The sequence below is a fragment of the Sminthopsis crassicaudata genome, chromosome 1 (assembly GCF_048593235.1).
Source record: "Sminthopsis crassicaudata isolate SCR6 chromosome 1, ASM4859323v1, whole genome shotgun sequence".
Classification (NCBI taxonomy): Eukaryota; Metazoa; Chordata; class Mammalia; order Dasyuromorphia; family Dasyuridae; genus Sminthopsis; species Sminthopsis crassicaudata.
This window is the reverse complement of record NC_133617.1, coordinates 68749255-68764851: the sequence shown is the minus strand read 5'-3', so window position 1 is coordinate 68764851 and position 15597 is coordinate 68749255. Positions and strand designations below refer to the sequence as shown.

Genomic DNA, 15597 nt, shown 5'->3' with positions numbered 1-15597 from the left:
TACTTGAAATTTAGCTTTATATACATGGAATCTCTCTTCTTCAAACTAATAACTCAGTTTATGTATGGGGGAAATCTCAGTGTCAGGAAGTCCTCTCCCACTCTTGGCACTAAAGCCACTAAGGGTAGCACTTGTATACAGGTAAGGCCATTGACAAAGTCTTTAAAATCCTTTTCATCTTTACCACCCAACAGTCCCCAAATGGATCCATAAAGTCCAAGGCAGACTGATCTTGCAGCAGCTGCTGCTTCTCCTCTTCCATTATCTATCCACTAGGGAGATCCTTCAGTGATTCAGCAACAGCAGCAACATTCTTTACAAATTTGCTACAACATAATGACCAAATCCTAGAAAAATCCTAAAGCCTGGAAAGCAAGACTAGGACTTGGGAGCCAGCAGCTTCCTCTTAAAGAGAAGTCTTCAAACAAAGTGAAATCAGGAAATCCCTTTTAGACACTCAACTGTTCTAGAGGGTGGCAGGGAATGAGAAGACGGGAATTTATTGAGAGAATATCGAACTGTGTCTGGTTTGAAATTAGATGTTTTTGTTGTTGTTGAATGGTGTCCAACTCTTCCTGATCCCATTTGGGGTTTTCTTGGCAAAGATACTGGAGTGGTTTGTCATTTCCTTCTTCAGCTCATTTTACAGATGAGGAAACTGAGGCACACAGAGTTAAGTGACTTGCCCAAAGTCACACAGCTAGGAAGTCTCTGAGGCTGGATTTGAACTCAGGAGAGGAGTCTTCCTTAGTGCAAGCCTTGAAATGGGATGACCAGGGTTCAAATTCTCTTTGACCTAGTTATTAACTATCTAGTTCTGGAATCAAATCTTGTTTCTGCTCAATTAATAAGCAACTAGGTAACACAGTGAAGGTTGTTCAGGATCTGGAATCAGTTACATTCCGAAAATGTGGATTAAGTACCTACTGTGTGCCAGGCACTGCTAAGCACTTTAATCCTGTCTTAAACCCTTACTAGCTTTGTGACCCTGAACAAGTCGCTTTACTTCAGTGTCTGCTTCCTCGTCTGTAACACGGGAATAATAATAGCACCAACTTCCCAGAATCCTCGGGATCGGCGGAGATAACATTGGTAGGGAACTTTGCAAACTTAAAGCGCTCTATAAATTCTATTATTAATGATGTGACCTTGGAGACCCTAGTGACCTTTAGAAGATGATCCCTAAGTGCTTACTTACCAATCCAACAATTTAGGCCCGGGGACTAGGTGGGACTAGGGTAGGGAAAGGGCCGCGCTAGATCAGGCCCACAGGGTTGGGTGTGCCCGGCTCTGGACCTAAGTCGCCGAGCCTAAGAAAGAAATAAACATTCCAATTTACTGGTTTGCCTTCCTGTGTATTATGGGAAATGTAGTCCCACTACCTCCCTGTCCTTTCTCGGGTACTGTCATTTGAGATGCTGCATTCTGGGAATTGTAGTCCTGGCTCTGTCAGTTAGGGTGCTGGAGGATTTCTTCCATACCTTCCTGAACCGGACACATTGCAATTGGTTCATCTGCTCATCTGTCAGGCACACCCGATGGATTCTCATCTCTTATTGGGTATGACTAAGGGGTCGGACGAGAGTGTTCGGCTCTCCGATTTGTTTAACTTGCTGTCCGTCAGGTGCCAAGTGGTCGAGAGCCTGGTTGCGAATTGGCTCTTTCAACACCCCGGTAGGTAGGGTCTGCCTTCGTACGCTGCGATTGGCTATGTGAGGGGCGGACTCTAGAGTGCCGGGGGCGTTGTCGGAGGCGGTGGCGGCTCCAGCGATGGCCGAAGACCGGAGGAGGGGGCTCGGCGGTGGGACCCGAGCAAAGCGGGTGCTATCGCCGCTGCCTCTGCCTCTGCTGCTGGGGCTGCTGCTGCTGGACGGCTGCTCGGGTAGGATCCACCAGCTGGTGCTGACGGTGAGGTTGCGGGCGATGCAGGGAGTGGTGGGGGGGAAGGTTTTCCTGGGCCCCCCCCCGGCTCTTGTGGACTCGTCCACCCTCCCTCCTTTTCTCCCTATGGAGCGGTCCTGCGCTTCCACACATACACATCCCCCCACCGCCTATCCTAATGGATTCGTCTGGCCAGAACCCCCAGCGGTCGACCCCTTTCCCGCCCAGATGGGACTGTCCGCCTTCCTCCTCCTCGTCGTCCCTGATCCTTGTTTCCCCCGCCAATTTCCTGGTTTTCCCCGGGCGGGGTTGTTTCCTCCTCCTGACTCCTCCTCCCTCGTGCGTGTACTGTCTCACCTCTCCCCCCACTCCTTGCATCCAAAACATGAATTACTTTTGTCTTCCGAGAATGCCAAAGAGCCTAATGCGGTCTGACCAGACAGCTTTCCGAGTGAAGCAGTCTGTGATCTAGGGCTTTCTAGTCGTGGCACTTTGAGGCAACCGGTTTCCTTTTCGGGGGGGGGGGGGGTCTCATCTGTAAAATGGGCGCGGTGACATGCAGGGATGTGTTGGAAAAGAAAGCAGCCTTGTGATCTTTCCTTGGAATGGGGGAGTGATCGGGAATAGAGATTTCATCTTCATCCTGAACCACCCGGAGTGTAAATTCCCTCCCGGAATCGGTTCGATTAGCTGCCATCCTGTAATTTATCTCAGAGAATAGCCAGGCAACACAGAAAAAAATGCATCTTCCCCAGGCCGGGTCTCATATCCCATGCTTGCAAGCCGCAGGAAGATCTCATCTCCTAAAGAAAAAAAAATGCATCTTCCCCAGGCCGGGTCTCATATCCCATGCTTGCAAGCCGCAGGAAGATCTCATCTCCTAAAGAAAAAAAAATGCATCTTCCCCAGGCCGGGTCTCATATCCCATGCTTGCAAGCCGCAGGAAGATCTAATCTCCTAAAGCCCTAGGAATTCCAATTGCTACTATTAGCTCATACTTTTCTTGAAAGAGTGGGACATAAGTGAAATGAGAAAAAGATCTTGGGCTTGGTTCACCAGAGGTTCTTAACCTGGGACCTGTGATTTTTGTTTTCCTTAATATTTTGATAACCATTTCAGTAAATTGGTTTATTTTGTAGTCCTATGTTTTTTTTTTTTTTTTTTTTTTATGCATTTAAAATCATGATCTCTAGAAGGAGTCCAGCCAAGGGAGTCCATGACTCAGGTTTAAGAACTCCTGAGCTAGTCTGCCTTCTTTCTGATGTGTGGAGATCCTGGCTGGATATTCCTGCATGGATATGTTGATAGGCGAGAGCATCTGCATTATTTGTCTTGGTTCTGAGTTGAAGGAGGGAAAGAACAAGGGGAGGGAAGGGTAAATTGAGTAAAGGGAGTCTGATGTCTGCTCTGGTCATCCTCATCCCAAGGTGTGCTCCTTTTTTCCTCTCTGATCCTGAGAAAATTACCCATTCCATTCTGGGTCTAGGTATTGTTTAGGGCAGAAATTGAGAACCTTTTTTCTGCCAAGCACCGTTTGGATATTTACAACAGCATTTTCAGGCCATACAAAATTATCAGCTTATAGAACTCCATTAGTGGTAGGTTGTTGTAACTAGCTTTCAGCTCATCATTTAGCAAATGATTTCACAGACCTTAATACAGGCCATGGGTTGGATGTTGCCCACCCCTGGTCAGGAAGTAGCGATGAGATTAGGTCCATCATATGAGAAGAAGATTTGTATCAGGGATTGTCTGTTGAGCCTTTGGGGCGCATTTGGCTCTGGTGACTAGACAGTTGGACTCTCTCTTAGGGGGAAAGGCGGGCCGACATCCAGCTGAACAGCTTCGGCTTCTTTACCAATGGCTCTTTGGAAGTGGAACTCAGCCTCCTTCGTCTCCGTTTGGAAAGCAAGGAAGAACAACCCCAGTTGGTGAGGACAGAGACATTTGGGGTTTGGGACAGCCTCATCTGAAACTCAGGGAAGTGAAAAACAGAGGCCTAGATGGGGTGGAAGATACCCTGCCTCCATCAAATGAAAGCCTGGATGAGGCTGAATTTGAAGGAAAAAGGAGGAAGGGATATAAATCTAGGAGTCTCTTGGAGGGAAGGGAGGGGAGAAAAAAGGGAGGACCCCTCTCTGGGGTCCCCAAATAATTCTTTTCTTTTTCCCTTAGGTGGGCTTCAGCCTATCCCGAGCTCGAACTGGCAGCATTCGATCCTATTCTGTGAGTCCCTTGTTTGAGGATGGGTCTCCCAAGATAGGGGAGCATTGGCCTTCTATACATTTAACAAAGAACCTGCCGATGTTTTTTTCCTATCACCTAGAAATGAATTGAATATTATTACCGGGGAAAGGGGCCCTTTGCCAATATTTTTCCCTTCCAAGTATTTGTCTTTGCCCGCCTGCCTACTGTTTGTCTTCTTCTTCCTTCCAAGGGCCCTCTCCTGCTAGTGGAGGGAAGTAGAAGGGGGAAGTGTGTGTGTGTGTGTGTGTGTGTGTGTGTGTGTGTGTGTGTGTATGCGCGCGCATGTTCGTGTACATGTACACTGTACATCCCTGCTCCTGTATGAGGAATAAAACACTAGGGCTGGAGGAGGCACCTCTGACAGAGTCTGGGCATAACCCTGGGCTTCCTACCCATTTCTGCCTCTCTCCTCCTTCCAGGCCCCAGAACCTCATACCTGTGCTCTTAAGCACAATGGGAGCAACTTGATGGCCACTTTCCTCATCGACCTCAAGGGAAAACAGTGAGTTTGATCATATTTGGGAGGTTCAGAGATTAGATATTGCCGGGGTGGGGTATAAGAGTAGAAGGGGGAGAGTAGCCAGAAAAGGCCTTGGAAATTATCTAGGCCCAGAACACAGGAAGTGCTAGATCAAGATAATCCAGTGTCAAGAGGAGAGCTAGAACCCAGGATTCTTAACTTCCTTCTCCTGATTATAGGGTTCAGGTATACCAATTTGGGGAGCAAAAGAAACTCCAGATTTCTCCGGGACTTCTCCAAGAAGGCGTATCTCTGTCCAGTCCAGGCAATGGTACGTTCCAGTAGGAACCCTGTCTTTCTATCACCATCTGCCTGTCCACATCCCCACCCTACCTTCTGACCCTTGCCATCCTTGGTCGACAGGCCTGTGCTTGCTTTGCAGGGACCAGTGCAGCCAACCAGGATGGGAAATCTTCACCATTGTCTTTGAAGAGTCAGGTAAGGAGGATTCTGGGAGCATCATGCTGCCAGCACTTACTGGTGCCCCGGGACCACACCAGGGGAGCAGGCAAAGTATTGGACATGGGCAATATCCACACTAGTTGGAGGAGAGGCTTCTTCCACAAGGTCAGTGCCACCTGGCACAGTTTAGAGTTTACAAGCTTTGTTCCTCCCAACAGCCATGTGAGAATATGAGAGCACAAGGTTTAGCATCCCCATTTTTACAGAGGGGAAAACTGAAACTCAGAAAGGGCAAGAGGGATCCCATGGAACCAAGACTAGAACTTTCTCTCCAAATCCAGAGCTTTCTCATTACAATACAGGCCTCCCTGTCCTGAGGGAGTTCAGAGGGAGGTGGGATGGGATTGGGAAGACTTCCTGAAGGGAAAGCATTTCGTTGGGCTTTGTTCAGCCATTCAGCAAGCATTATTAAACATCTCCTGTGTGCCAGGCAGTGGGGATATAAGTACAAAGAGTGAAGTCATTCCTATTATAGACAGGATTGGGTAGGGGGATGACAAGACCAGCCTGGATGGGGCATAGTTCAGAACCCTGAGTGTAAGGCAGGAAGAGCTGTTTTAGGCAATAAATATTCCCAATGCAGGGCCCACTGCCAAGATGAACAGGTGGTGGGCCCTGATGCTGGGTTCTTTTTCCCTTAGGACCCCAGCCATAAGGAGACAGGGCTGGTCCTGAGCTTGGGCTACAACAACGATTCCTACAACTTCAGTGTAAGTTGCCTCCTGGTTTCAGGGCCCTATCTTCTCTGCCACAACGTCTGATCTTCATCCCCATCCACCCGAACCTATCCGCTCCCCTCCCTGGCACAGCAGCCTCCTGCTTGCCTAGAAAATCAGCCCCTTGTTTCTGGAAAGGGAGAGGGAAGCTTGGGCTCCTCCAGGCCCTCAGAGGGAGGAAGCCTGAGAGGTGCTCTCTCCCCAACCAGTTCCACGTGGTGATTGGCTCCCCAGCTGAGGAAGGACTTTACAACCTCAACTTTCACAACTGCTACAATGCCATCCCTGGTCACGAGAGGCCTTTTGACATCACGGTGAGGTTCCTTTCCCTAAGAAAGTGCAGAGTCAGAAGCGCAGCCCTCGCACTGACCTGGCCCACCCCTCATCCTGTTTTCTTCATCCAGATAATGATCCGAGAGAAGAACCCTGAAGGCTTTCTGTCTGCTACTGAAATCCCCCTCTTCAAGCTCTACCTGATTATGTCAGCCTGTTTTCTGGGGGCTGGAGCCGTATGGGTTTCTGTTCTCTGCAAACACAAGTAACAATCCTGCTTACCCCAAACTGGGAACCCTTACCCCCTCCCTTCCACAGCTCTGGAAGCCCCTAGTCCCTGAGGCTCCCCCAGACCCAGACTTCTATCCCTCCCAAATCCCAAGGCATTCCCCTAGCCTCCCCTTCTTCTAAGCATGTCCTCCTCTTCCCAGATACAATGTCTTCAAAATCCACTGGCTGATGGCGGCTCTGGCCTTCACCAAGAGCGCATCTCTCCTCTTTCACAGTGTGAGCTCCCAGCTGGGTCAAAATGGGGAAAAGGGCAAGGGGGACATTTAGGCCTGGGAAGGGAGGCCCCAGGCTTTCATAGAGACCCTTGGGAATCTGAGCTCCTGACTGTTTTAGGTGAAAGCAAGCATTGTTCATTTTGAGAGTCTCAGCTAGAAAAACCTTGACCCTCTACAGAACTGTCACCCCAGGGCCACAGGTGCCTGGCCTCCTCCCCATCCCCAACCCAATCCGCCCATGATTGGGCCTCTTTCTCTAGATCAACTACTACTTCATCAACAGCCAAGGCCGTCCCATCGAGGGTCTTGCCGTCACCGATTACATCACCCACCTGTAAGTGAGGGTCCAAACCCTTCCCTGGTCCCAGGATGGAAGGTGGGGGCTATCTGTCCTCTTCCCCCATTCCATATTGTTCAGCCTAGAAACCCAGGAAAGGGGAGGGAAGGGAAGAGAAAAAAAAGGAGAGGGCAGAAGAAAAAGATGGGAGGAGAAGAGAGGCTATTTGCCATTCTCTGGGCCAGTACCCAGAAGCACTCATATTCCAGTTATTCTCACCTTCCCCTTTCCTCCTCCTCTCTCCAATCACAGGCTAAAGGGAGCCCTCCTTTTCATCACCATTGCTCTCATTGGCTCTGGCTGGGCCTTTGTCAAATATGTCCTTTCCGACAAGGAGAAGAAGCTTTTTGGGGTTGTCATCCCCTTGCAGGTACTTGCTCCATTCTGGCCCTGGATCTCCTAGATGGGGCCTTGCCCCAAAAATGCAGGGATTCTTTCTTCCCTAGGTGGAGGAACACTTGGGCTTAGAGCTCTCAAATCCTGTCTGTGTCCTTAATAGCGCTAGGGCTTGAGCAAGCCTTTTCCACAGTTTTTCCATTTGTAAAACACCTTTGCCCTCAGATCTACCCTGGGGATTGAGGTGCCAGAATGTGAGGGGAGGTCAAGGGGTGACTCCTACCCAATTCTGCCCAGGTTCTGGCCAATGTGGCCTACATCATCATCGAGTCCACTGAGGAGGGAACCAGTGATTATGCCCTGTGGAAGGAGATTCTGTTCCTGGTTGACCTCATCTGCTGTGGGGCCATCCTTTTTCCTGTTGTATGGTGAGGACCTGGCCTTCAGTCCTTGGCCCTTCTTCGTCTTCCAGCTTTCCAAGCCCAGTCTCCTCACAGCAGACCTCTGGAGCTGGAGCCTTTCTTAGAGGCCATGACCTTGAGGCATCAGAGCAATCCCTCTTTTCTGTCAGGGCCACATCTGTTCCATTTTCTCCAATGTTAAATGAGTGGGTCGGTCTGTGTAATGTCTGGTCTCCTTCCCAGCTCTGGAACTCTGATCTGGGGTAGAGGTGTCAGGCTTCCTGGAGAGGTCATGGGTAGCATGGCAGATGGGAGATTGTGCCTTTTGGAGGCACGTCTGCTGTGTACAGGGATGACCTTGGGCTTTAGTTCATCTATTCATCACGAAGAAGGGCCTGAGCTAGCCAAATCTCTAAGAGCCTTTGATCCTGGGATTCTGGGAGGGTGGCTGGAAGCCCTCTGGTACAGGGCATTTCACTGACCATGTGTTTTCACCCTTCCTACCCAAATGGCAGGTCTATCCGCCATCTCCAAGAGGCATCAGGCACTGATGGGAAGGGTGAGTCATGCCCCTTCTGTGCTCTAGAGTCCTTTCCTGTCCCCCCTCCCCTGCTCCCTCATCTCCTTCTGGTCCCTGACGTCCTTCATCTCTCCCCTCTCTCAGTGGCAGTGAACTTGGCAAAGCTCAAGTTGTTCCGGCATTACTACGTCATGGTAGGGGCAAGAAAGACCAGGGCCTGCCTGGGGCAGGGGAGGGGGACTGTATCCTGGGTATATCTGTTCTCTGGGGCCCTCATCCTGGGAGCTGGCCCAGTAAATCTTCCTGTCATCCCCTTGGGAACTGATCCTGCCTCTCCATTGCTGCTGTCAGACCTGGGCCTGTCTGTCTCCCACACTGGGAGCTGTCTGTTTGATTATCCATGCCCCTGGACTGCCCATGTGTGTCCATATGTACTCCTAGAAGCTGCCCCTATTGGTCTATCCCTGCCCTGGGAGCTGCTCCCATCCATCCATACCCTGAGAGCTGCCCCTCTCTGTCTGTCCATGCCCTGGGAACTGTCCCTGTCTGTCCATCTGTGCCCTGGGAGCTGCCCCTGTCCATCCATGCCCATGTTTGTCCCTTACCCATCTGTCTCCCCGGGTCAACTGCCTCTAGACGGTGTGCTACATCTACTTCAGTCGGATCGTGGCTGTCCTGCTCCGGGTCAGTGTGCCCTTTCAGTGGCAATGGCTATATGAGGTGAGTGGGGCCGGAGACCAACTGCTGCCGGCACGCCCTGGGCCCAGATGCTGATCACTGATTCTCCCCTCCCTCCATCCCAGCTGCTGGTGGAGGTCTCCACACTGGTTTTCTTCATCCTCACTGGCTACAAGTTCCGCCCGGCATCCAACAATCCCTACCTGCAGCTGCCCCAGGAGGATGATGAGGAAGATGTGCAGATGGACCAAGTGTAAGCAGCCTGGAGACGTGGAGGAGGGAGCACTGGCCCAGAGACTGCCAGCTGCAGGTGGGGGGCCCGTTTCTCAGCCCTGAACCCCCTCCCCTCCCTCCTTTTTCCTCACTAGGATGACAGAATCTGGACTCCGGGAGGGCCTGTCCAAGGTCAACAAAACAGCCACCAGCAGAGAAGCCCTCTGAAACCTCGCGTGTCCTATCATGAAGGAGCCCTTCCGGCACCAGCTGTCCACTGTCCACGTTCCGTGGCCTCTACACTCCCCCCCGTTCTCCCTCCCAGGACAAGACCCCCCAAAAGGGAGCAGGGAGGACTTGATTTGGGGGAAGCGCGGGAGCCCCCCTTGGTTTGAAGGGCAATGCCTATCACTGCCCCTGGTGGGTGGGAGAGGGCAGCTTTGGATGGTCCCCCGCTCCGACCTTCCCCACACACACACAGACACACACACACACACACACACACACACACACACACATTCCTGCTGTATAATAATCAGTCTTTTTTGCTAAATGGTCTGTGTGAGTCTGCCTTCCTTTGCTCCTCCCCATGCTGTATGAGGCAAAGCAGAATTGAAGCGAATTTCCCACATGCATGTTTATTAGAAGGGGAAGGTTCCCCTCTCTCAGGACCTAGATCCACCTAGGCTTGTGCTTGTGCTGGCTAGGGGGCAAGCCCCTGCCTCCATGCTGGTCGCTGCCCAGTGTCAGAGTCTTTGGACCAGGCCTGAAGACAGGTTTCCAGCCCTTTGGGAGGAACTTGGGTGGAGAAGGGCAACAGACAAAGAGACTAAGAAAATGTGCCATCATCTGCAGTAGGAACTGGGGGTAGGACTAACCAACCTGCCCTGCACACTTAGAATTTCCAACACCCCAGGGCATCCAGCTGCCCAGGAAGAGGAGAGAAGAGAGCAGCAGGCTTAGGACCTGGAGACCTCTTTCTCCCTCCACCATCATCAATGCTAGCCTGGGGTCCTTGGGGCTATTGGAAGAAGGAGGGTGGGGGTGGCCACAGTTAGGGGCTGGAAGTCAGGGGGGGGCTGGGGGCCGGGGCAGAGGGCCCAGGTCACGCCGCTTCCTCCACTGCAGCATCTTCAGGAGGCTGAGGCTGGCCCGGAAGAGCCGGTCATGCTGGAAGACCAGCTGATGGAAAGCACTGAGGGGCAGCAGGCCCGAGGGGTCAGCATGCTTCAAAGTGGTCAGCGGCGTGTACACGCTATTGGTCTGGCAGCGGAATGGAGGCCTGGATGCCCCGATCACCTGCACTGCATGCTGGGAGAAAGCAGAGCATCATCTGGGGCTGATTCTTTGGCATGGCAATGCCCAGCCACCCCGAAGGGGCAGACTGCAGGATCTGGGAAGGGATATCCGGAGCTGGCCAGGCGCAGGGGTGCAAGGGGGAGGTTACCTCTGCCACTTCCTCGGGGGTCTGGCCCAAGGCAGAGAAGACGTCTTTTGAGTAGGCCATGTAGAAGCCCTGGAAGATGTCCCGAGTCTCAGGGTCCACCTTGGAGAAGTCCATGGAGGCTACCTCATCGTACAATTTCTTCTCAAACTCTGTCACCACAGGACCCGGCTCCAGGAGGCTGATGCTGGGAGTTGGGGGAACAGGCGCCAGCTGCCTCTGGGGCCTGGGACCCCTTAGCCAACTCCTAGCCCCACCCCCAGAGGAACAGATCACGAATTGGGGAGAGGAATGGGATGAGAGGCACCCTGGAGCTTCATGGCCCAAGTGTGGACCACTTCAGAGCATTTACAAAACTCCATTATGTCGTCACTATACAGACACAGAGCATGCACTACTAATAACTCATTCTTTAGAGGAGCCAGATGAAGCTCAGGGATTCAGCCAGGCCCTGGCTCCAGAGCCAGAGTGGGCAGGGTTAGTGGGATGAGCCCTGGTTTGGACTGGGCTTGGCCCAGTCAGCGCGACCCATGAAGGTGGGGTGGTAACTGCACCCTGGAATCATGTCTCGTTCAGACTCGGTTTCCTCATCTGTCAATAAGACACTAATTTATGCCTCATTGGGTCAGTGGGAGGAAAGTCCTTGGCAAACCTGTGAAGGTCGTCAGGCCACTTGTAAGCCCGGGGGTCTTGGTGCTCTGCTGAGCTGCCCTTTGCTTCCCACCTTCCCCACATACATCCCACACCCCGACTCACTTCACCCCAAACTTGAGGGCCTGCAGGGCAAGGCTTTCACAGAACCCCTCCACAGCAAACTTGGAAGCACAGTACACATCATTGAAAAGGAGCCCTACAGATTGGAAGGAAATGGGAGCTGGGGGCTCAAGCCTGGCCCCCGGAGGCCTCCGTCCCTCCCCAGCCTGCCGTCCCAGGGCCCAGACCTCACCCTGCTGGCCCAGGATGCTGCTCATGACCACAATGTGGCCCTGGCGGCGCCGCTTCATGCTGGGGAACACTTCCCGCACCAGCCGCACCAGGCCCAGAAAGTTGATATCTAGTACCCGCTGCATGTCCGCCATGCTGTGACACTCCAGGGGGCCGATCAGACCCACCCCAGCATTGCTCACTGCCGACAGGGAGAGGGGAGAAGAGAAGGGAAGAGAGGACTCAGGGCCAGAAGGGAAGGGAACATGGGGCTTGTCCAAATCTGTACCCAAGCAGAACTGCCCCTCATGGATGCCATTCCAGACCACCCAACGAACTGGAGTGCTCACTCCCTTCCAACACGGCTCCTTTTCCTTCTCAGCTCCACTTGGAAAAATTAGGAAGTTTCTTATATTTAGCTGACATTTCCCTCTTCACATGTCACCCTCTCATCCCACCTCCACTCCAATACCCATCCACACTCTGAAGCCAGAAAGAAAAAAGATGCCTCTTCCCCATGAATTCTTGGAAATACTTGAAGACAGTTAAAATAATTTGATTCCTCTTATTAAGAAGCAGTGAAACATCCATAAGGGCATGGCCAAAATAGGGAGCACCAAGGGCAAAGGATCTTAATTTTATTTGTGTCCTGTGGTCCTTGGGCAGTCAGTTTTGTGAAGAGTAAGGATCCCTTCTTAGAATAACACTTCTAAGTGCATAAAATAAAACACAGGTTTGCAAAGGAAATCAATTTTATTGAAATGTCAGTTTTTTGTTTTGTTTTTTTTAAGTTCATAGGCCCTAGGCTGAAAACCCCTGTTCTAGCTCACATCATTCCAGGATCCCGTAAAAGAATAAGGAATGTTATTCTAAAGAAAACAAGACTTAAGGAGGGACTCAAGTCTTCAAGGAACTAGGGAGCTGTCTTCAAGTATTTGGAGGCCTGAATTGGGAAAAACGGCCTAGGTTTAACCTGTTTGGCCCCAGAGGAGAGACCTAGGAGCAGTGGTGGCAGTTTTATGTTTGCTTTCTGGAACTATTTCCCAATCATTCCAGTATTCCCAAGAGGAATGGGCTGCCTTGGGAATTAGGAAATGGCCCCTCGTGAAAGACCTTCAAGAAAAGACTAGGTTTGCTACATGGCAGAAAGGGTTTTAGGTCAAGTAAAGGTTGGAGAAGATGATTTCTGAGGTCCTTTCTTGACCTTGAGAATAAGCAGATCATATCTTTCTTGCATGCTAACTGTTCTCCCTTCCCCAAAACCTAGAGGCAGGGCTCCTCCTGTTAACCATTGCCTCCCTTGCCCCCCTCCAAGGCTGGGCCTCCTTGGCTTTGGACCCTCAAAACTAACTTCTGATCCCCCATTGTGGGAAGCCCTCCAGACAAGAACTGGACCAGACTCACCCAGAACGTCCACCCTTTGGTCTGGTATGGTGGCCACACATTGGCGAACCGAGTCTTCACAGGTGACATCCAAGGGCAGGATCTGAAGTGTCTTCTCCAGTGTCTCCCCAGCTTTCTCCTCCAGAGGCCCCTTCTTTGCCATGTCCCGCATGGTAGCGATCACTTTAGGACAGGAGGGAAGAGAAATTTCCCACCAAGGCCTAGAGCAGCAGCCGCCCCCAAATCCCAGAACACAAGCCACAAAACTCCACATGTCCAAGTCCAAACGTGTTTCCCCTACTCCTGCAGGTACCCCAATCCTCCCACAGCTAAGCTCCCCACTCACCACAAAATGTCAGCGGAAAGGGAACTCAGAGGTCACAGAGATCAATCTTATTTTACAGGTGGAAAAACTAAAGCTATCACAGTGTTATTCTCTCCCTAGGTCTTAGGCAGCCCCAAAGCTCTGAGCACCTTTCTGCTTCTGATGGGGGAAGTATAGGTGGTCAGGTAGTCCGAGAAGACCAAGACTGAAGTGCCCCACAGCCAATACTTCCTAGCCTGGACCTAGGTGTGCAAAAATCAGGGAGAAAAGACCAAGGGGTCCTGAGACGAGAGACCAGGATATTCCCACTCACCTTTGAACCTCTTCAGCTCATCCTTGGCCAGCCGCACAGCCAGGGCCAGGCCGATGCCTGAAGAACAACCAGTGATCAGCACATTCTTGTAGGCCATGGGTGTTTTGGATAAGACGGGCAGAGCCGAGCAGCTGAATCCTAGAACTCAGAGCATCCCCTCGGAAGGATCCTTAAAACACAGAACATCTCAGACAATGGAGGATCTCAGATGGGAACACAGAATATTGATGCTGGAGAAGAGCTCAGAGATCAGCATCATAATTTCAACATCATAATATGAATGTGGGTTCTAAAGGTGACAAAGTATCACACAGATGCAGATACATAGTGAGGATCTGGATACACTGTGTACAACTGTTCTATTCTGGGACACCCTGCAGGTTGGCTCTTACAAGGCCATCTAGTCCAATCCACTCCTTTTACATCTAGCGAAACTGAGGCACAAAGTCGTTAATGGATTTACAAAAAAGCAAGCACTTCATCTGACAAAGCGGGGAGCTGGAGCGGACGGCGAAGGCATTTACAAAAATTCAGTTGCAGAGCAGAGACTTTTCACTATTCTTCCCCCTCCCCCTTCTAAGACAACAGCTTAGCCTTCCTCGCTCCTAGCAGGAGGGCCCCATCCACACTAAGAGGCAATTATCTCCTGCCACCCCACCCCCACCTGAGGTCAAGGGACTCTCCCTCTGACTCCACCAGGGCCCCAAGATGCTAGGGGGGGAGGGGAAGCGAAGAAAGTCAGACAGGTGTGTCGGGGAGGCGGAGAAGAGGTCCGTACCTGGGGGAAATCCCTTGGATTAAAGGACAGGAATTGGACTGAGGGGTGCTCACTGGGAATTATCGGGCTTGGGGCTTGCGCGGAGGTTACGTCCTCCCAATTCCGTGCATTCCTGGACCACCCCTCTCCCCTTCCCCACCACCACCCCACACATCGCCAGGTCGGGACCCGGTTCCCGCAGGGCTATTCCGGGCAGGTTTAGGTTCTGGATTTAGGGGCTTAATAAGGGCACTACGGAGGACGGGGGGATGGGAAATAGGTGGAGGGAGGGATGGATTACAGAGGGATAGACCCTCCCAAGACCCCGGCCCCGGGGCTAAGGAGCGAGGATACCAAGATCTGGGGGATTCGGGGCGGTCCCCAGCCCGGGGGGGGAGGGGCTGGGTGCTGTTCCCGCCCCCGCCCCCCCACTCCCCAAATCCAGCGATATTTAAAGGGCCAGGCAGCCAGCCCGGTCAGTCTAAACACTGGCTCACCCTGGCGCCTCCCCAGTCCGTTCGTCCCACTGCCCCGCGAAGGCGATGGCCGCAGCCCTGGCCCGAGTACCTGCTGCACCTCGGCTGCTGCCCAGGCTTGGGCTCCGACTCCCTAGGCTCCGGCCCCGCCCCTCCCGGCCCGAGGCAGGCCGGGGATTGTAGTCCGGAGCCGGCACCGCCTCCAGGATGCCCTCCGGACCGAGATGAAACAGAATTCTAGAAAATCGAGGGTGGAATCCTGAGATTACTGGATGGGAATGCTCGTTCAGAACTCTAGTTCTTTTTTTTTTTTTTTTTTTTTCAGACGAGTAAACTGAGGCCCAGACAGAAGTAGTGATTTGTTTTAACTCAATGAGTGGTAGCAGAGCCGGATCCCTCAGTGAGTTGGCTTGTTTTCACTAGGGCCAGTCCGATCCCTCATTTTACAATGGGGAAATTGGGGCCAAGTGGGGAGAAGAGGCTTTCCCAGGGTCAAATACTAAGTCGGTGGCAGAGCCTGGAATCCTGTGGGATGGAGGGAATATTTGGGTTTTCTTCTGAGGGAGTCAGAAGACCAGGATCAGGCAGTTTGAGGCCCCAGGGTCGAAATCTGCTCCCATCACTCAGTAGTAATCATCTCCCCTGGGAGTGTGGGGTACCTAGCCTGGTGACCCCAGGCTCTAGGGCTGGAACCAAGAGAAAGAACGGCAAGGAACCAGACTTGCCCGACTGAGCCATAGACCTCAGCCTGTCATGTCCTCCATGTCAGCCTCTGTAAGGGAGAGAGGCAAGGGGTAAGGGTAGTCTTACATATACACTCTGCTAGCCTACCATAGGCTCTGCATGGGTCTAAAGCTTTTCCCTCCGCCACTGAACTTACTTGTT

At 52.0% G+C, this 15597-nt stretch overlaps 2 protein-coding genes across 4 annotated transcripts; one reads left to right on the top strand and one right to left on the bottom strand.

Moving 5' to 3' along the window:
* The first annotated feature begins 1687 nt into the window (after nt 1-1687).
* On the top strand, nt 1688-9643 carry GPR108 (G protein-coupled receptor 108). Its single transcript, XM_074309854.1, has 18 exons — nt 1688-1908; nt 3693-3812; nt 4057-4107; nt 4548-4630; nt 4828-4919; nt 5031-5086; nt 5752-5820; nt 6036-6140; nt 6231-6364; nt 6531-6606; nt 6866-6939; nt 7195-7312; nt 7576-7706; nt 8195-8238; nt 8344-8393; nt 8836-8919; nt 9003-9130; nt 9246-9643. Exons 1-18 carry the CDS (start codon nt 1771-1773, stop codon nt 9316-9318), a joined length of 1626 nt encoding a protein of 541 aa, XP_074165955.1. The 5' UTR covers nt 1688-1770; the 3' UTR covers nt 9319-9643.
* A 69-nt stretch (nt 9644-9712) lies between these two features.
* On the bottom strand, nt 9713-14875 carry LOC141565979 (retinol dehydrogenase 8-like). Of its 3 annotated transcripts, none has more exons than XM_074309883.1 (7): nt 14804-14875; nt 13480-13648; nt 12863-13024; nt 11481-11660; nt 11291-11384; nt 10538-10721; nt 9713-10401 (listed from the first exon to the last, which is right to left on the bottom strand). In XM_074309883.1, exons 2-7 carry the CDS (start codon nt 13574-13576, stop codon nt 10159-10161), a joined length of 960 nt encoding a protein of 319 aa, XP_074165984.1. In that variant the 5' UTR covers nt 13577-13648; nt 14804-14875; the 3' UTR covers nt 9713-10158. The 3 variants fall into 3 exon arrangements, with proteins under 3 accessions (XP_074165984.1, XP_074165967.1, XP_074165975.1); XM_074309866.1 differs by having other exon boundaries at nt 14734-14874; XM_074309874.1 differs by having other exon boundaries at nt 14258-14805.
* Nucleotides 14876-15597: the final 722 nt, after the last annotated feature.